Source organism: Canis lupus, chromosome 1 (assembly GCF_048164855.1).
Source record: "Canis lupus baileyi chromosome 1, mCanLup2.hap1, whole genome shotgun sequence".
In the NCBI taxonomy this organism is placed as follows: Eukaryota; Metazoa; Chordata; class Mammalia; order Carnivora; family Canidae; genus Canis; species Canis lupus.
The window spans coordinates 83320021-83340731 of NC_132838.1; the positions used below are offsets into that span (position 1 = coordinate 83320021).

The 20711-nt window shown below is 40.8% G+C and overlaps 1 protein-coding gene across 4 annotated transcripts in view; it reads right to left on the reverse strand.

The window, feature by feature from the left end:
- Window positions 1-20711, reverse strand: part of PCSK5 (proprotein convertase subtilisin/kexin type 5) — a 457779-nt gene that overhangs the window by 245455 nt on the left and 191613 nt on the right. For all 4 annotated transcript variants that reach the window (XM_072837738.1, XM_072837739.1, XM_072837740.1 and 1 more), the window contains exon 9: window positions 14653-14753. In XM_072837738.1, the coding sequence (XP_072693839.1) occupies window positions 14653-14753 (101 nt within the window). The remainder of the gene's footprint in view (window positions 1-14652; window positions 14754-20711) is intronic.

Below are 20711 nucleotides of genomic sequence, written 5' to 3' on the forward strand. Positions count from 1 at the left end.
AAGCATACATAAAATTCTCCAGAAGGTCTAAAAAATGAGTCATGACTAACTGCAAAATTTATTATAAAAAACACAGATAATTGACTAATAATAATGAAAGAATAAAGAAAAAAAAGCCCCCTCTGCCAAAACAATCTGAAGCAAACTTGAAAGTAGATGACAGGGCAGCCTGGGTGGCTCAGAGGTTTAGCACCGCCTTCAGCCCAGGGCCTGATCCTGGAGACCCAGGATCGAATCCCAGGTCAGGCTCCTTGCATAGAGCCTGCTTCTCCTTCTGCCTGTGTCTCTGCCTCCCCTTCTCTCTGTGTGTTTCTCATGAATAAATAAACAAAATCTTAAAAAAGAAAGTAGATGAAAAATTGATAAAATACTTGTAATAACTATGGCCAGGGCTAATATGTGGAGCATATGCCAATAAGAAAAATATTAATAACATAAATGATTAGTACATGATTTGTAGAGGATTCACAGCATTTACAGCCCTTTCGAGTGACTTGGAAACACGTTTCTGAAATTCAAGTTGAATATCAGTTGCTAGAATTCAGGAGTTGATTGACACCCAATTTTCAACAAGTGGACAGAGACAGAACTCACAACGACCTAGAAGAATCTTCTTGAATCTAATCTTGCTTGACTGTGTTGGACAAAGCATTATGTTGTTAAAATGGATGGTAAAAGACTAATAGAGAAGGGAGGACAAGAGGAACAACAGGATCTGAAGGGAAGGTGATAGGCAGATTGAAGACAATCAAGTAGGAAATATTTTTGCAATAAATACATTGCGTATATTAAGAGTGTTTGAAACAGGCATCATAGTATTAGAAGTTACTGTACTATTCAAGCATAAAACAGTTGCTGAGCTGCTGAAAGTTGTGTAGGGATGCTTTTGATCTTTGTTTTTATATTTCTACATGCTTTTTTAAAAAAATGGTATGTATTATTTTAGTGATAATAATCTAATTTTTAAATGGTTCTATTGCTAGCAATATTGGTGATGGGTTTGCTCTTCTGGGATCTTTCAGTATTAAATATTTTAGTGCAAATGGAATCAGTGGATGACTGGTAATTTAATTTTGCCAAATAAGGACAGCACCATTTTATATAATTAAAAATTTTTTTTACCAAAATAGTACATAATTTCCAAATAAGTCACTTAAGAATTTTTTAAACTAAAAAAACCCCTTTATTTTAAAAATTACCTGAATTATCTTACCAGTATTATTCTCCCTTGCCTGGTGATCTTTGAACACTCTTGCTAAATAGCATCTCTACAGACCAGATGGTCTCTGGGCAAACTTCCAATGTTATGATTTCTCAGACAAACTGATCACAAGTATTTTCTATTCCAGGTATGGTATTGCCTATAATGGGGAGTTTTAGCACAATGAACATTATAAAATTGAATACATCTGCTATGGCAATGAGGCTATGTCACCTCCAATGGCACCTAAATTCAGAGCAGTGAATAAGAATACAGCATGACTAATATGATCACTCCCAGATCATGCTTTCTCCAGGAAGCTCCCTCTTACATTCTTTCAAGTCAGTTATAAAGGTTTCCAATAGCCAAATCACAAGCAGGCGCCTCTGAGAGCCTGCCTTAAATTTCTCTCAATTCTCTTCCCTCCTCCCAACATTCCCTGGCTGTGTACCAAGTTTTTCAGATAAACTAGTTTGTCCACCAAAAATCGAAAATTAAAGGGTGCCTGGGTGGCTCAGTCAGTTAAGAATCCAACTCTTAATTTCAGCTTAGGTCATGATCTCAGGGTTGTGAGATCAAGCCCTGCATCTGGTTCCACACTGGGCATGGAGCCTAAGATTCTCTTCCCTCTCCCTCTCCCTCTGCTCCTACCCCCCTCTAAAAAAAAAAAAAAAAGATAAGACTTTGACTAGATTCTGGATGAACAATTTTAAACTCTGAAGTGATGCCCCATTTTCAATCATATATGGGCATGTTTCTCAATAATGGTAGAAAAAATATGGATTATTTCTCCTTTTCATTTAGCCTTGTTATATAAGTCTTGGTCTTGATTTCAAGCACAATTGGATAAAAAAAGGGTGAAACTCAGTTAATGCTGCAATCAAACAACAACAGTAAAAACTCATAAAAACCAAGTATAAGTTGGATCAACTTTATGACTCCACTTTTAGCAAAAATGATATCATTTCATTGGTGACCTACCTAATCTTTTCTTTATTTGCCATTATGCACCCTTCCCTACCCTTAGCCCACCAGCAATTTCTATCACAATATCATCCTTTGTTTTACTTTTTCTTTCATAGTGCTTAACGTCAGATGTAATTAACTTTTATGCTGTCCTTAGCTGGAACGCATGCTCTCTGAAGGCCAGGTTCGAAGCATCATATGCATTTGGGATGAACCTGCTCTACCATTCTGGCAGCTAATGTTTGGAACATACATGCTTTGCTCATAGCTGTATTCTAGTTCTAAGCATGGTGCCAGACATACATGGAGTTACATCAGAATTCTGATGCTAGGGGATCCCTGGGTGGCTCAGCGGTTTAGCGCCTGCCTTTGGCCCAGGACGCGATCCTGGAGTCCCGGGATTGAGTCCCGCGTCAGGTTCCCGGCATGGAGCCTGCTTCTCCCTCCTCCTGTGTCTCTGCCCCATAATAAATCAATCAATCAATCAATCAATCAATCAATCAATCAATCAATCAATCTTAAAAAAAAAAAAAAAGAATTCTGATGCTAAAGGTTGCAACAGTGACCATAAGATGCATTGCAATTTCTGAGATGGCAAAAAAAAGTGTTTCAAAATAAAGAGATGATGGTAACAAGCATGACTCAGTAAGTATTTCTTGAATGAACCAGTCAACATTTAAAGTTAAAACTAAATTTCTCAGCAGTATACCCCACTAACTATAGCTACCCAAACAGATACCTATTCATATTTTTGAATAACTAAGAGATTTCCTTCTCACCACTTATTCATTCACTTGTTGTATGAATATTTGATTGCCTTCTATGTGCCCAACCTTGTTCTTGGTGCTCCTGGGGCTCACAGCCTGGGAGAGTTTCCTTCCTGTGATCTAGAGACCACTTGCAATTGAATTACCCAAACTATTTTGGGGGCTTCAACATCTGCATTTTTAAAAAAAGATCTTATTTTTAAGTAATCTCTATACCCAACATGGGGACTGAACTCACAATCCTAAGATCAAGAGTCACACGCTCTACCAACTGAGCCAGCCAGGTGTCCTCAAAAATCTGCAACTTTAAACAAGATTCCGTATGACTCATACATACTAAAGCTGAAAAAATAATCCTTAGAGTATAGCTTGAATCCCTCTTTTTCTTTAAAGTCCTCCTAAATCATCCCTATTCCAAGTTTTATCCCCTTTCTCCATACTCATGGCCCTTATACTTCATGGCAGCCATTTGCAATTAACCATATCTTGTTATAGCTCTTTAAACAGAAAGGTGATGCAGTGCAATAGTGCATTCTGGCATCACATCGCCTTGAGTTCAATTTCCAGATCTACCATTTACCACCTGGATAAACTTCTAAGCCTCTTCCTACATTTGAAATAGGGAGATAATGCCTATTCAGAGCAAGCATTCAGTGAAAGCTGTTTTTATTTTTCAGCATTTTATTTTTGGATTTTACCTTTTTGTACTTTTACGCACTACTTCCACACTCAGTTGAGGCCCATGGCATGCAGAAAATCTGTCTCATATACAGCATATCAGAGTCAGATGTACAATGACTTTATGGGTTAGAAAGAAGCTACCAGACTTCAAGGGAATTCTGTTTTTCTGGGATATGCAAAGAATACAAAACTTTACTTCACGTTCGTCATGCCTATGATCACTCAGTAAGGTTCAGAATCACCACAAAGAGAGAAATGAAAATTCAAGATGGCAAGAAATAAGCCAATCTTCTACACGCAAACTATCTTTCTTTTTGTTTGCAGGTCGTATACGAGTTATCACAGCTTACTTCACTATGAATTTGTTGCTTTGAGCTTTTGACAAATCAAATGCCATAATCGACTTGTTGAGGTCAGAACGAATAAATCTTGCATGCTAGTGAAACGACATGCTTTTCAATCTGTCAGCTCCACTTCTCTTCTTTATGTTTCCCTCATACTGATGGCAAAACATATTATGATTCTTCAAAAACAGTAAAAAGAATGCTGGAATCAGCTAACCACAAAAATAATAGCGTCACTAGTAACAATTAGCTTCTTCTGAACAAATGACACAAACATATCCTAGAGGTAAAAAATTACAGGTGAAGACCACTTGACCATATGCCAGATGGACTCAAATCTCACCCTGAGAGGATAAATCAGGGTTGAGTTTTAACTGGGTTTCAATATAGAGTTTAGGAAGAAATCTGAGAATGTTCAAATACAAAGACAGTGATATCTGATGAAGCCATACAGTAAGTCATTTTGGAGAATGTACTTAAAATATGCTTTGATTAAAGCGATGAAGTTAGTAAACTATGGTACAAAACTATAATGGGCCCTGGGGATAAAAAATAAAAGCTTCTCTTATGCTTAGCAAAAAAAAATTATATTTGATAGTATTTGGGGTGTTACCATAGACACTATCAAGAACAAAAATTTCCTGGCAAAGAATAAAATCCACGAACCCTCAAGAGATTAAATTTAAATACTAAATTTTACATACTTACATACTTCTTGAAAACCTACTAACTCATTAGGTTTTCTAAGCAATCTTAGGGGTAACTGCCTAAAAGTCAATTTGCTATTAATGCTCTATTTAAATTAAAGGACATGGCAGTCGATGAACAATTTATAATGTAAATAAATCCATATTCTATATTTTCTCTCTTTTAAAAAATGTAAATTGTCTTAGTCATTTATAGAAACCATGATCTTAGTGAATTCTAAGAATTACATAATAAATTGCTAGGGGAGCCAATGCACAGTCAGTAATTGTAGGAGGAACTGGCTACTGGCTACAGGTCTTGTTGCAAGACCTGTAGGCCCAGTGATCTAGTCCCATGGGTATTTAAGCTTCTTTTCTCAGAATCCCAAATGGAACACAATCTAGCCAAGAGCTCTATGAAGAAACAAGAACTCAGCCTTCAGTTTTTCTTTTCCTTCAGAGCACATTATCTAATTCATTCCCTGTTTGCTGCACTTGCAAAATGAACATCAAATCTATCCACTTCTGTCTCCATCATCATCATCTTGACCAGGCTACCCTAATCTCTCCTGAACTATGGTACTAGCTTCCAAAACGGTACCTGCTTTGCTCCCACACTAAGAGTTCTCCAAGCAGAAGCTGGAATAATCTTTAAAAATTTTAATCAAATCATGTCTCCCTCCTTAAAAGACTCCACATACCTCTATCATGCTTACTTACTATAACATCCTATGTGATCTAAACTTTTCCAAACTTTCAACTCATACTACCGATGCATATCTTCCTATTTCTCAAACCCAGTAACCTTGTTCCAACTATGTGGTCTTCCCAACTTGCTCCTTACTCTCCCTGGAATGCTCTGTCCAGTTCCATATATGAGCCATCTTATATTTCAGGTCTCAGCTAGAATGTGACCTCCTCCAAAAGGTCTCTCCATTATCACTCTAGATAAAATGGTTCCCTTCATCAAATCACTCTTCATTATTCTATTCTGTTTATGTTGTTCTTAGTACTCATCATTTGGTTTGCTATAGAGTGCCTTGTCAAATAGTACAAAAATTCCATGTGTGTCAACCCACCATTCAACTTACAGTGTCTAGTGTAGGAACTGACAACTAGTAGACCATTAATACATGTCGACTGAATGGATGAATGATTCCATATAAGCTCAATATTACCAACAACCATATACTCTTTATACACATTTCAGAGATGAGGAAAATGAGATTCGAAGTTTCTTTCCAGTGGTGCCTGGGTGACTCAGTCGGTTAAGTGTCTGCTTTCAGCTCAGGTCATGATCCCAGAATCTCAGGATCGAGCCTTGCATTGGGCGCCCTGCTCAGTGAGAACCCTGCTTCTCCCTTCACACTGCTCCTGCTTTGTCTCTGTCTCTATCTTAAATAAATACATAAATCTTTTTTTTTTTTTAAGAAGTTTCCTTCCAAAATCCCTTCTCACACACTTTTTTTTTCCCTCTAGGCTTAAACTATAAAAAGCTTCCTACATTGTTATTTTCTCAGAGTGGTCTCATTGCTTATAGAATTCTCAGGCCCAGTGTCCTTTGCGATGGAATTCTTGTCAAGATGGTGGAGAGGATGGCATAACATAGATAGTGATATAATTACTATAAAATGGGTCAAATCCCAGGGGACACCAAAAAGGTCTTCTCACCTTTGTCTTAAAGTGATATTGCTTAGGTTAAATCACAAATCTTGGAAATTTATTCCATGAGACATTTCTAATGTAACATATGACACCTGATAAGGAAAAATGCTGGGGATTACAAGTGAATTGAGAACTACTCTTCCTAAGAAGTGATCTTTATTTTTTAACTTTTTAAAAGATTTTATTTATTTGTTCAGAGAGACAGAGAAAGGCAGAGACACGGGCAGAGGGAGAAGCAGGCTCCCTGTGGGGAGCCCCATGTGGGACTTGATCCCGGGACTCCAGGATCATGACCTGAGCCAAAGGCAGATGCTCAACGAATGAGCCACCCAGGTGCCCAGAAGTGATCTTTATTTATTAGGAAACTAATAAGAGTAAAATATGTTCAGTGAATAATTACTTTTGAACATACAGCTAAGCCAAAGAAGCAGCTAACAATCACCTGATCACCTATCTGTCCTCAGTGCACTCTCTGGGCGACTCGACTACCCATCCTTTCTTAGTTTCCCCACCTCAGGAAGGGGATAGAAAACATGAGCTGCATCTCAAGACAACACAAGGTGAAGGAGCCTCCTGACCAGGGCTTTCCAGCAGTTCAGGACACCTCTGGAAGCTGTACTGTTTTAAGCCATTAACCACTAGTTAGGTACAAAGTTGAGTCCAGTGAAAATTGGCTTCCACATAATTTGAACTCGAAAAGTGCTAGAGAACACAGTGTATTGTCTGTGTGTGTGTAGACATAACAAAGCTATTTTCATGCACAGTCCTGGCAGAAGGCCCGTGGTAACTGCTCTGTGGGTCTGGTTACAATTATTTCACTATAGGGAATAATTCAGGACAGTACATCCCTTCTCTGTCCGCTCGGCCTCAAGTGGAAATGTGTGCTGTTTTTACCTCACCAACCTTTTCAGCCCTCCTCCCTGATCACATTTTAAGTCTCCCCACCCTCCTCATGCTACATATCCCTACCCTTCATGCCAGAAACCTCAGCTAAATGCTAAGCCCAAACTATGACACTGAAGCACTCAAGAAACTCTTGAGAGTATGGGGAGAGGGGGAAGGATTGTATGTTAACTCCATCCTTACCCTTGTAATTCTACGGAATCTGGGCACATGTGCCTATATTCTCACTCTTTGTGCATGTGCTTCTGAAGTTCTCAGCAAAAGAAGCAAAACTCTCCTAAAAGAGTTGGTATGTTCTCTGCTACTTTACCTCAACAACCAAATGCATTTGTCTCTCCGCCCACTGCAGCATTTCATACAGGGGAATGTGGCCCTTGGGAGAATTTCTGATGGAATATGTTATATTGACATGTGTTTTTAATTAAAAAAAACAAAGATAAGAAGAGTTTACAAGATATCAGGCCTAAGATGCAAACCCCAATATTTAGAAATGTTTATGTCTATCGAGTCCTTCTTATGTGGTCTCTTTGTGAGACGGGTCACTTCTAGAACTTTGAAGCCCCTCAATCAGTGACTTCAACTCAGCTTATTAAAAACTCCAGGCACCATCTCAACTGTCATTGGTATTAATTCTCACAAGAATTGAATCTCAAATACTTGAGGCATTTCCTCCTATTTTTCCTGCACCGGAAACATACAGAAGACAGAAGTTGTAATGAAAGGTAGAGCCAAAGCATACAGTGGTTGATCTGTGGGAACTGCATTAACATTTAAAAAAAAAAGATTTATTTATTTATTCATGAGAGATACAGAGAGAGACAGAGAGAGAGGCAGAGACACGGGCAGAGGGAGAAGCAGGCTCCTTGCAAGATGCCCCATGTGGGACTCGATCCCACGACTCTAGGATCATACCCTGAGCCGAAGGCAGACACTCAACTGCTGAGCCACCCAGGCGTTCCCTGCATAACATTTCTATAGATGGACTTTGTAGGTTTAAAAGAAATGCAGATGGTAAGTTTAATTTCCTGAGAAAAGAATTTTCAGGATGGTTTTCCTGAAATCAACAGCATATGGTATGGATCTTCCTGTGGCTCAACACGTCTTTAATTCTTCACGCATTGACCTTTCCATGTCTCATATTATCCCTTCCACTAAAGATCAGAGGTAGAGGGGCTTCTCTTGGAAGCTAACGGAGGGAATAATATCATGTCTTCTTTTTACCCACACTAAGCCCAGTTCTAAGGAACAATAAGTCAACTGGGTAAGAGAGGAGTTGAGGTAGTGTGAGGAGAAGTCACTAATCAACACCAACTAGAGGAACTGAAATATAAAAATAATGAATATATGAAATTGAGCAATTCTGTTCATTTTATTCTCCTGGTACAGAAAAGAAGAAGGTTGGACTAGATGGGACTGATTTAATGTTTGTTTGGAAATGACCTTTTGCAAAATGCTGTGCTTAGATGTCATGGAGAATATAAAAGTGTCATGGCACCAATGTTCCAAGTTGGATCATGGAGGCTGGCCATTTCTATTTTCATCCAAATCCTCCACATTCTGAAACCCTTTGCCCCAAAATGATGTCACTGGCTTTCTTAAATAATTTGTGCATATATGTTAGTGTACATTTGCCTCCCTTTGAAGGCAAGTGACATGTTTTACCAATAATCGAATTACGTCCTGCTTAATTCACTTAGCATCTAGCATAAAGCTTTAACTTTTTTAAACCATGTATTAGATATTTGTTATATGTATATAAATAAAGACTGCAAGGTACAATCCTTAGTCTCAAGGAGTTTAAGACTCATTTGGAAGAGAATACAAATAAAAATATCTGTAGTACAACAATAAATTAACTAAGTTACCTAGTACCATATTCTTTCCATATACATTCTATAACCTGTGTTCTACAAATACGAATATATGTTATGTTCCAACAGGACATTTGAAATAGGAGAGAACAGATACGTAATAAGAAGAAAGTAAATGAGCCTACTTAGAGATGTGTGTATATGTATACCCATGGAGCTAGCTAGCTAGCTAGTATACAGAAGGAGCAGGTATATTTCCAACACAGAATGAAAGCTGTCACCCCAATTTACTTATTTCCAGAAGTTAGGTTCAGATATATTAGATGTTCTCAAAGGAAGGTATCCCTGAGGCCCCTGAGATATGAGATTTGAGGAAAACACTTTGAGGTCACTTAAAACAAGGATTTGTGGAAGATGCTTTTGTGTCAGTACTCTCCTTGTCAAGGTCCTTTATCTAGGACTTTAGAAGTTTCTACCTGACTCAGTCCCTTTTACTCATCATTTACTGTGTAACACTTCTTGGTTGCTAAACATATATTACTCAAATTTCCAATGAGAGACCATTTACAACTTAAGGCCAAAAGGTTTCTTTAGTAAACTTAAATTTTGAATGTTCTGAGTTAATGCTGGTAATTGAGCACATAAAAGACACCACTAAACTAGCTTCTCTTTGCTAATAGTTATAGACTCAGGTCAGGGAAACTTTCAGTAAAACATAGTTTAAGAAACTGAATAGTAGGGGCAGCTGGATGGTTCAGGTGGTCAAGCATCTGCCTTCAGCTCAGGTCATGATCCCAGGGTCCTGGGGTCCAGCCCGGAGTTGGCTTCCTGCTCAGTGGGGAGTCTGCTTGTCCCTCTGCCTCTTCTTCCCCCCATCTTATGCTCTCTCTTACTCTCAAATAAATAATTAAGGCTTAAAAAAAAAAGAATCTGAACAATATATTTGTATGGACATCAGTTATTTCCATCTTTATTTTATAAACCATTTTACAGGAAACATCATTTGCTAGCAACTGTCTTTTCTCTTCCCAGGGGGCTAGAGTACTAGCCATACACACACACACACACACACACACACACACACACACACACACACACACTAGCATCAAGATGTACTAGCTAAATATATACTAGTGTCAAAATCTAGCTCTTTATACATGTGACCTAGTGTTCCAGGCTGCTTATCTAAAACTGTTAGTCATGTTTCACCACATTCTTCATTTAAGGACACTCATTTTACTAGAACTCTCTGAGTTATGCCATGCCAAAAGACATCACTTTAAACAGCAATGGCCCAAATGAAAATTAGCTCACTCGTAATCACTGATTATAAAAATTCCCTCTTCACTCAGCTGAAAAACCCAAAAATTCCTTTCAAATACACAAAACCCCAATAATTGAAATAATATAAACCTCTGAACTAATATATACATGACGAAAGCATCCCAATACAAAAGTTTTCTTCCCTCTCTCTATGATGACAATATTTTCTCTTATTCTGAAATTGCTTACAGTTTTTAGAAGGCTAAGAAATGTATGGCTTTCAGTGCCCAGGAAACAGGTTTGGGAGCAGGAGGAAATGGCCTTATTTACTAAAAAGGCAAAGTTTGCAACCAGACTGCCAGAGGCAGCTGGAGAGAAGAGGCTCAAACCCAGGAAGAGCAGGAAAGGTGGTAGATTTTTAGAGGCACCCAGAACCCTTTCAATCTTGGGTATAATATACTTTTACCTGAGTATCTGGGGTGCACTACTCTGGAATCTGTCACAACATATGTTCTTACACACTTGTGGGAAAAAAGGATGGCCTTCGGAGTGGGGGTGTGTGTCCTGTGAACTGTCACAGCAGAGTTAACTTATGACCAAGCTTTTGTGGAGCTCGGATAAGAGATCTGCACCCTTTAAGCTTATCTGTTTCTATGTTTTGTATCTGTTTTTATTTTCTTTTCTCTTAGATTCCTAAGAGGTGTTTTGTTTTGTTTTTTCTTCATTTGGGGTTAAAGCTCGGAGCATAGGGGAGCGAGAAGAATCAGGATGGCAGAGAGGGCAATTGTTGAAGTAGCTCGAGAGGAGAGTGTACTGTTCTACTGATGCAGCCAAGCACCTGGGGATGCAAAGAAATTGGGCTGTGAGCAGCTCAGGAGGTGGGAGCCTCCCCTGAGTGGACACTGTAATCAGGCATCATTAGGAGAAATGGGAATTCCTCCCTCTAGGGCACGGATAGTTGGGTCGGGCCCACACATGGGGACTGAAGCTCCTGCAGGCAGCTCTCCCCCCCCCCCCCCCCCCAACTAGGCCTCATCGTTCCTTGCTGACCTGAGCAGGGGATGCGTATCTGAAGTAGTGGCAGTGCCCCTGGGGTGTAAGTCTGCCTCGCTTGTACCTTTCTCTCCTCTCTCCTTACAAAGGAGTATCTTGGAGATCAGGCTTTTCAGCTTGTGAGAGGAAAGGCTGATTCTCCAAATACCAAGGTCCAAGTGTTGTTGAGAAGTACTAGTATAAGAGGAGCTCCTGGGGGAGTGGGGGCTGCTGAGTGGGTGGGTGTATTTGCAAGGCTTACACTTAGCGCTTGCAAAACTGTAGCCTTGGCCTGCTGTCACTTGAGCTCCTTGCTACAATTTCTTACTTCCAGATACATTTGACGCATGCAGGAGGCCCAGGCTTACTGACCCTGGTTTATTATCATCAATATCTGACCCACTGTTTTAATATTCAGCCGTCTTTTTCCTTAACCTCCAACTTCTCTTACAGGCAAAGACTGGCCTGTGGAACAAGCCCACGGAGTTAAGAGGCAAGGCTTATCCTGTGTTATTTTATCAGATTATTGACCATCTACTTTGGTACCATGATCAAACTGTACTGCTTAAAATCTTAGCATACAGTGGATTCTTCCGGGCAGAGCATATCCTGCAACCTTCCTTCCACCCATCACAGTTTAGTCTTTAAAAATGCTCAAAATGCAAAGAAAGAGAAAACAGGTAAAGCCTTTCCCAGCCCTAAAGCAAATTTATCAGCCCAACTGAGTGGGCTGTTTGGGGCACAAAAATAATGATTTTCCATTTGAGCTTAAATAGTGGTCAAAAGAATTGTTGATATAGTCATGTTATATTAATATCCCAAGGAACTGAATACCATATAAGCTAAGTTTGAGATTATAACTGGTTTTTTGGGAGGGGTGCAGGCAAAATTCCTGACTTTTTCTTTTCCCCTTCAATATTTTGTGCACAGGAAAATATTCCTGAGAGAAACCCCAAAACTTCAGGATGAAGATAATATATTTTCAAAAATCCCATCAACAGTGACCAACTTAAAAAAGACAGTTAATGGACTTCTGGGGTCACACCTGCCCAGTGGAAAAGTTGTCAAGTGAAAATTTAATAGGATAAGTATAACACAAGTTCTCTGCTACTTTATTTTATTTTAAAGATTTTATTTATTTATTCATGAGAGACACAGAGAGAGAGAGGCAGAGACACAGGCAGAGGGAGAAGCAGGCTCCATGCAGGGAGCCCGACGTTGTACTCGATCCCCGGTCTCCAGGATCATGCCCTGGGCTGAATATGGCATTAAATCGCTGAGCCACCCAGGCCGCCCTATTCTCTGTTACTTTAAAAGATATAATATGCTGAATGTTTACTTCTTTAAAAGCTATAATATGTGTTTACCAATTTAAGAGGTATAATACGCTGAAATGATTAATATTTAACCTCATCAAAAAGGAAGAAATACGGGGGGCACGTGGGTGGCTCAGTGGTTGAGCATCTGCCTTTGGCTCAGGTTGAGATCTTGGGGTCCTGGGACTAAGTCCTGCGAGCCTGATTCTCCCTCTGCCTATGTCTCTGCCTCTCTCTCTGTGTCTCTCATGAATAAAGAAATAAAATCTTTTTTTTTTTTTTAAGGAGGAAATACAAATACTTGTGGGAAGCTGGATATTCCTCAGCTCCAATCCTTAGGCAAGAGGCCAGCAAGAGAGAGGACACCTGCTATGTCCTGAATGCTTCTATCCTCACAAAATTCATACGTGAAACCTACTGTCCAATGTGATGGTACCAGGATGTGAGGCCTTTAGGGGGTGATTTGATCAGGAAGGTTGAGCCTTCATGAGAGGGATTAGTGCCCTCTAAGAGATCCTAGAGAGCTCCCTTGCCTTGCCTCTTCCTGCTGCCCTGGGACCCACCCCGGAAGCGGGCTTTCACCAGACACCAGATCTTCCAGTGCCTTGATTTTGGACTTTCCAGCCTCCAGCAAAATGAGAAATAAATGTTTGTTGTTTATAAGTTGCCCTATGTGTGGTATTTTGTTGCAGCAGTCTGAACAGACTAAGGCAGCCCACATCCAGAGCTGTGTTCTTCCGTCTGTCTCCAAGGCTTTCAATTTACTCTTTCCATATGACATTAAGGCCCGATCGCCCTAACACAGGCTCCCTGCCTCAAAGAGGGGTGGCTGTAAATGTACTATGGACGAGTCAGGACCTTTCTTATCAAAGCACCTGAGTGTCATCATGACTCTGGTATTCTTTTCCTGTCCCTGCTATTGTTGCACATCAAGGGTACAACTAAATCAGGGTAGCTTTCCATTCCTCCCCCCGGGCAGGGGTCGAAGGCTATTTTCGGGAAAACACTTACAGTTATTACTTCAGTGGCTTTTATGATCCTCTTGTAGGAGGGTGTCAGAGCGCAGACCCACAGCCCCCTTTCTAAAATCCTTGGACTTGACGCATTTGGAATTCAAAGGTTTTTGAGATACAGCATCCACAGCATATATTACATACAACTTCCAGTAGGGGTCTGAGCCAGCACCTCATAACCAAACACATTCATATTTCTGCAGTAAGATGTATGAATTTTTACAATCAGGACTGCGAATAGCCTCAAATCAGTTCAGGACAAGCTCTGCCATCAGATGAGTTTGTGTGTCAAATGTGCAAAAAGTACTTTCAGTTTTCTGGACGTTTCATAATTTTGAAATTGAGGGTAAGAGAGTATAGATCTGTATGAGGTTTTGAAAGAATTAAGATCAGGTATTTCAAAGAGTGAAGACAGCAAAATCTGCTGGTGTTTACAGAAAGAAGAGGTGAGACCTACCGCTCGTAATCTAAGGGGCCTTTCAAAGGGAACTTTTCCGACACAGAATTTGACCACGTTGACTAAGACTGAAGGTAGTAGATGGGTTGTTCCTGTCTCTGTGCTTCCGGTCCTATGACCTTGACACATTCTGTCCCCCAGAGGGAGCGCTATTGTCATGGAATCTGAGCTGCCTCACTGTTCTGCAGGGTAAGGGCCCCCAACTGCTCTGAGACTCCCAGGAACATTCCCAGACTAGAATAAAAACCTCAACAAGGCAAGAGTGTTGGAGCCAATTGGCATGCTTGCACTATGACTCCATAATAAAGTAATTACACAGTTTGATTTTTTAAGGATATAAAAACCAAAAAAAAAAAAAAGTGCTTTTTTTTTCTTAATATAGGGAAAACAACTCTTTTTAGAATCCTAATCTTTGGTGTTTTAAAGGTGGGATTTAGAAGGTTCTACTCTGGGCTCTTGTGCTAGGGATCCTATAGTAGGGAGTGGGTAAGTTGTCCTTGAGATGAGGGGTTGTCGCCAGCGGAGACATAGGGAGATAAAGGCTTACTTGGCTTCCAGGGCCAGCGCGATGATGCCCGCAGCCATGGGGGCCGAGGCCGACGTCCCAGTGTGGTTGTCCGTGCAGCGCTGCCTCAGATCCGTAGTAATCTAGAAGACAGAAATGGAAAATTCAGGATTCTGGGGTCAATGTGAGTCAGATGCTAGTAGAAAGACATTCACTCATCAAAGTGGAATGGAGGGGTGTTGAAATAGTTGTTTTAAATTCCTTGTTCTTGTACTCCTGTGACTCTATCACTTTTAGAGAATTGCCTGTGTAAATCAACTTTGAAAAGAGGAGCATTTGGAAATCGGACTCCACTTCTGTTAAAAACCAGGGTCAGGACTAGGGTGAGAGTCTCTGGCTTGGAACAGACGGGTTATGCAAGTGTCACTTTAAATTTTACCGCCCCCCACCCCCCTTATCCCTTGCTTGCTTCACCCCAGACCCAGCTCTAGTTAAAACTAAAGTTCTTTCATTATCCCATTTTTAATAATCAGATATGATGAACCAATAACCAGACAGTGAGCTTGGCGTTGGTAGCAGAGAAGCACACGATCTGGCCCCTGCCCTCCCAGAACTGAGCTACTGGGAGAGCCACAGGTTGAAGCAAAGGCACGCTCTGCCAAACAGAACACGGGTTTTTAGCATCCATAGAAATGTTGCATGGATGAACCAAGACCTCCTCAAAGATTTAACGTGAATACTAAAAACAAGCTTGAAGACAGTGTGGTTGATGGAAGATTACAGCGCTGAGTGCCTGCCGGTATATTACAGAAGGAGATTCACCATTTCTCCCATTTTTGAAATCGGAATGTGAGGACTAGATCATTTTTTTCTCTTGGTTTGAATCCAGTTTACTTCAGCTGTGGCTGAATAACATTCCCATCAGCAAGAGCTCTGCCTATTAACCTTTCTCTCATGATCATTCCACCCCAGGAGAAAGACGTTAAACCGAGATTCTCCTTAACAAGACAAATTAAACACTCTGACATAAGATTTCGCAAACCAGTGAAACACTGAAGATTTAAAAAAAAAATAAAATAAAAATAAAAAAATAAAAAAAATCCTCCCCAACAAGCATCCGCTTTTGCCTCCTTGGGGCTGATGATGCTCCTGCTGGGAACACACAAGTCTTGTGAGAGGAGCTGGTGGTTTCTTTGCAGTTATTGGAAGACAGTAGTTAAGCTTTCTTTGGGATCAAGACCAGCTTATTGTCCCTATTTTACAGACAGGAAAACTGAGGTGAAAGGTCATCAGAAAGGTGTGGGGGGATAAAGGTGGCTGAAAACAAAGTCTTGCTGTTCTGAGGTGTATCCTTCCAGAGGCGTGTCAAGATTGGTTGATTTGGAAAGAAATCTGATCTTAGTAAAGAAGACAGGAAGACAGTGCTGTGTAAATTTTCAGAAATAAGCCCACCCCTAAAAGTTTCCTCAGGGTCCCATGAGGACGTCTGAATGAACTCTTTAATTATCTGGGGTGGCTCTAGATTGACACACTGGCTGGCCTAGTTTCACATAGGGCCATCAGTTTTGTCTTTTCTCTGGTCCTTTTGACACTTTTAGTGTCACCAGACTATCCACCAGATAGTCCCTGATACACAAATGGCAGAATGAACAAAAATATATAGAACCATAAAAACGTGGTGGTGGGAGACAGGAGGCAAGCCTTACCCTCTTTTCTTGAATAACCAAATGGTGATCAAGAGCCCCGACAGTGTGTTTGGCAAGCAGGGTAGGGTGCTTCTTGATTAACGGACCTGATTAACTCACCATCTCCTGAACCTCCATGTTGGATGCTTGCAAGATGTTTGGGTAAACAGAGCACTACCCACTTGTACATAAGAAACTTTCTGGGTTTTTAATTGTTGACTATGAAAGGTATTTCTTTCTTTTTTTTTTTTTTTGTTGAGATAAAAAACACGCAACACAAATTTACCCTTTCAACATTTAAGTGTCCAGTATAGTATTGTTAGCTACATGCACATCACTGTACCACAGATCTCTAGAACGTTTTTTTATCTTGTGTGAATAAAACTCTACCCATTAAACAACTCCCCATTCTCCCCTCTGCCCAGCCTTTGGGCATACCATTCTACTTTCTGTTTCTACAACTTTAACTACTCTGGGTACGTCATATAAATGTAATTGCATAGCATTTGCCCTTTTGTGTGTGTGTGACTGATTTACTTCACTTAGAATAACGTCCTTGAGTCTCATTTTGTCGGAGCATACGGCAGGATTTCCTTCGTTTCAGGCTGCATAATATTTCATTGTATGTATTTACCACATTTTCTTTCTTCATCTTTCCATCAACAGACACTTGGGTGGCTTCCATCCCTTGGCTGTTGTGAATGCTGCTGCAAGGAACATGGGGATGCAAAGACCTCTTCTCAATCCTGTTTTCGATTCTTTTGAATATACAACCAGAAGTGGGACTGCTGGATCATTGCAAAGATACTCCTACTTCATTTGAAATTGCGGGTAGATTTGTAGCCTTGTTTTCCAAAGGCCTGGTCCCTAAGTCAAGGCATAAAAAACCCCAGAAGCAGCCTGTTTCCGAGTCTCCAGATCCTCTGTTGTTGAGAGATGGCCCTGCCTGCATTCTTCTCATTTTACCTCACCCTCATGGTCACATTCCTTTGCCAAATTTTCTTTTTTTCAATGACTTGTGCCTGGATTCAAGATTTTTCACGATATCTTCCCACTTGGCTCCTTTTGCTTATTCTTCAGCTATACCAGACACTTTCGATGCAGAGAAACAAATCCAGAATAAACACCCCAAGCGCGTGTAACGTTTTTGAGTCGAATAAATAACTACCTCCAGCCAACCTCAAACGTGAGTGATAAAAACTTTATGATGTCGGGTCTGCAACAGCAATATGCCTCATCCATACACAGTCACCAGGTAGAGACATATATGCTGTTCGTTTAAATAAAAAGCTGCTCTGTACTTTTCTATACAAACCCCAACCACATGTTAAATGCTCTTTAATACGGGCAAGCTTGTGGGAATTCCCAATTGGCATGGGGCTCTCACTTATTTATTTTTCAATCATTTTATCTAAATGGAACGTGAGTAGTAAAAGAGTGAAAGGGGGTGGAGCAGGAAGGTGACGGAGAGTAGAAGGGAAAAAGGAACAGAGAGAAAAGAAACAAAAATAGCCTCCCTCCCTCTCATCCTGCTTGAAGGGTGAAATTCCAGCTGGGTCATTTCAAGAGGAAGTTACTGTCACTGGTGGAAATAGTTAGGTGTAAATTACCGGAAAGATCTAAGGCAGGGCTTTCATCATTAAGAGAAGCCACAGTATCAGGGAGTTTTTAGGTCTATCTTTAGAATGAAAAGGCAAAGACCACCAAGAAGCACGCAATCTTGAAGAAAAATGATGTCCCGAAAACTGGAACCACATGGGGTAACCCCATTAATCACAACGCATGCATGCAAGATCTGACAGCGTAATTTAAAAGCAAAGTTGCGTGGACCAGTCGGCCCGTGTCACGGAGCAGGGAGTCTGGAGGTTCTACATGTGAAAACGGAACAATAAAGCCCTTTTAAAGCACGTCTCGAAATTTGGTCTTCAGTCCTAAGGGCGCATCTTAACGCCCTCCAAATTCCCTCGGTTCACAACCCAAATCAGAAACAGAATTTCCTTCTGCAGAACTTCTCAGATTTGCTCAGGAAAATATCTTTTCTGTCCATCAGAGTGAAGGAAACAGGAGATGACACCAGGCCTCGAGCCAGATCAAAGCTGTCCTGATCAGCAAATTGGATGTTCAGCCTGTCTCAGGATGGGTAGCAGATGGTTTTTTGGACTCCACCATGTTAGGGATGTCATCTTTATTTGGTGAGAACGGGTGGGCGTGGCTCAGGTCTAGTCACACTCCCTCTGAGTAGAACCATGGGTTTTTCTCCTCCTAAGCTCCTATTTCCTGCTATTTCACATTTCATTAGTTGGGCTGATTGGATCTTTTATTCCAGCCTGTTGAGGAAATTCTCCAGGGCACCTCAGCTCAGATTGACTTTGGCCATGAGTGACAAATCTTAATAGCAACCCTGCAGTTAAGAGTTTCTATCTCCCTGATATCTTGTGATCTCTTTTTTATTTTGAAGGTGCCATATTGTCTCATATCTGTTAAAAGAGCAATGGAACAGATATTTTTAAAACATGAAATGATTCTACTGTCTGTTAGGTTGAATTTGTTTCTGGTGTGGATTTTGATTTGGACTAGTAATGTGCCAGAAAAGCTGTTTCAAAGACAGCAATGGGGGATAAAGGCAGAAAATAAATCTTCAATGTGTCAATGAACAAAATAGAAGAAGCTGATTTATTAAGCACGGCAAAATAAAAACGGGATGGAGGACCAATTAATGCTCTCTGTGTTCAACCAAAGTCTGGTATAAAAGTCAATCATGACCCACGAGTCCACCCAAAATCCCAGTCCTGTGTTGGTATAGGAATCTGTAAATGCAAAGTACAAATGTAAGGTTTTGCTTACAAATGTGAGGTTGCTAGCACCAGAGGAGGATGCCATCTTATATCATTTTTGCATTTCCATCATGTTTAGCTTGGTGCTAGGTATGGAGCAGAAGCGTATTTATTGGCTAAGTTGAATTACACTTTAAACTCCCTTAACCATTAGGAAAGACTGCCAGGTTGCTTCTTGGTCAGCTCATACACATAAACTTATAAGCCACCTATAAAAACTATGTGTGTATACGCGTATGTAAAATCCAGGGGCTACAGTACAGCTATCCCTCACCACTGCCATTGCTACCACAAGCTGGACTGCTTCAAAAACTACCACCACTTGCAACAAGCAGGACAACACGCAACAGGTGCTTACACATGTGTATGCTCAGGTATGTATATAAAACTACATTTAAATCCACAGGAACTCTGTGCGCAAGATATGACATTATTAACTCAGGAAATGGAGGCTCAGGAAGACCAACTTGCCTAAAGACACATAGCTACTAAAGAGCTGGGTAAGCGGTGGAGCATAAATCCTGATGTGGCAGCAAGAGAAAAAGCTGGGTTACAGGGGGTAGCCATCCGTGAGAGCCATGGTGGCCATTCCGGACCATCACCGGCCATGGCGGTCATGATGGCGGAACTGCCCTTGAGATCTAGCTCAGGTCAGCAAGTGGGCATCCACTTTCTCCTTCTGGCCACGATGGAAATCAGAACTTTTCAGGACCAAACTTTACTTTCTTCTTTTTAACATTCTCAAGAGACTATGTGTCCCACTTCCAAACACACTAAAGACATCTGGCTTTGCTAGTCTTCAGTTTGAAACATAATGATATATCTCAAATCAAAAGAAGAAACAGAGATGACAGAAATCAGCCCTGGTGCAAAATGGTGGCTGCTCCTGAATAATGATTGGGGGCGGGGGATGGGGAGCAGGATGTCTCTGGGGAAAAAAAAAAGAAAAGAAAATGTGTAGCTGCTTAGGAACCCTGCAAGCAGTAAGAGGATTCCTCTACATGGAAATGGTCGCTCAGTTCCAAGCCTGAGATACCCCGGGCAGCAAGTTTGTTTTGAACGCAAGTAAGTAACATGACGTCAGGAGAGGGCTGAGCAGAGCATATATTCTCAACCCTTGGCTCGCAAGACCCCTCCCTGGAGGGATACGATCACCACCATATTCCAATCTCCAAGACAAACTACTAGAGGAAAAAGGGCAAAGGTTGAACGAGTCCCCAAAGAAAGAGATAATTTAATGATGGGAGGGGCTGGGGAAGAGAGGGAAGCTTTATTTCCCAAAAACAGAACTGGGGAGAAATGTCACGAGGCAGTGAGGGTTACAGATCTCTCATGCTCTTGGACACCAAGAAAGGTTGTAGGTACAGCTTTATCACCTAGCCAGGTTCCTGGGTGATAGGGCAATTTCTGATGTCAAATTATTTTATTGTCAAATACCCTTTGCTTTTCACCCACCTTCCAGAACAAGGAGTTTCTCTTAAAGAAACAGAGCATCTCCCTGTCTTCCTGGAGCTATATAAACAACTAGTGAAGTTCCCATCCCTTTCAGTGTCTGAGCGTGATTTATGTACAGAATATTTCC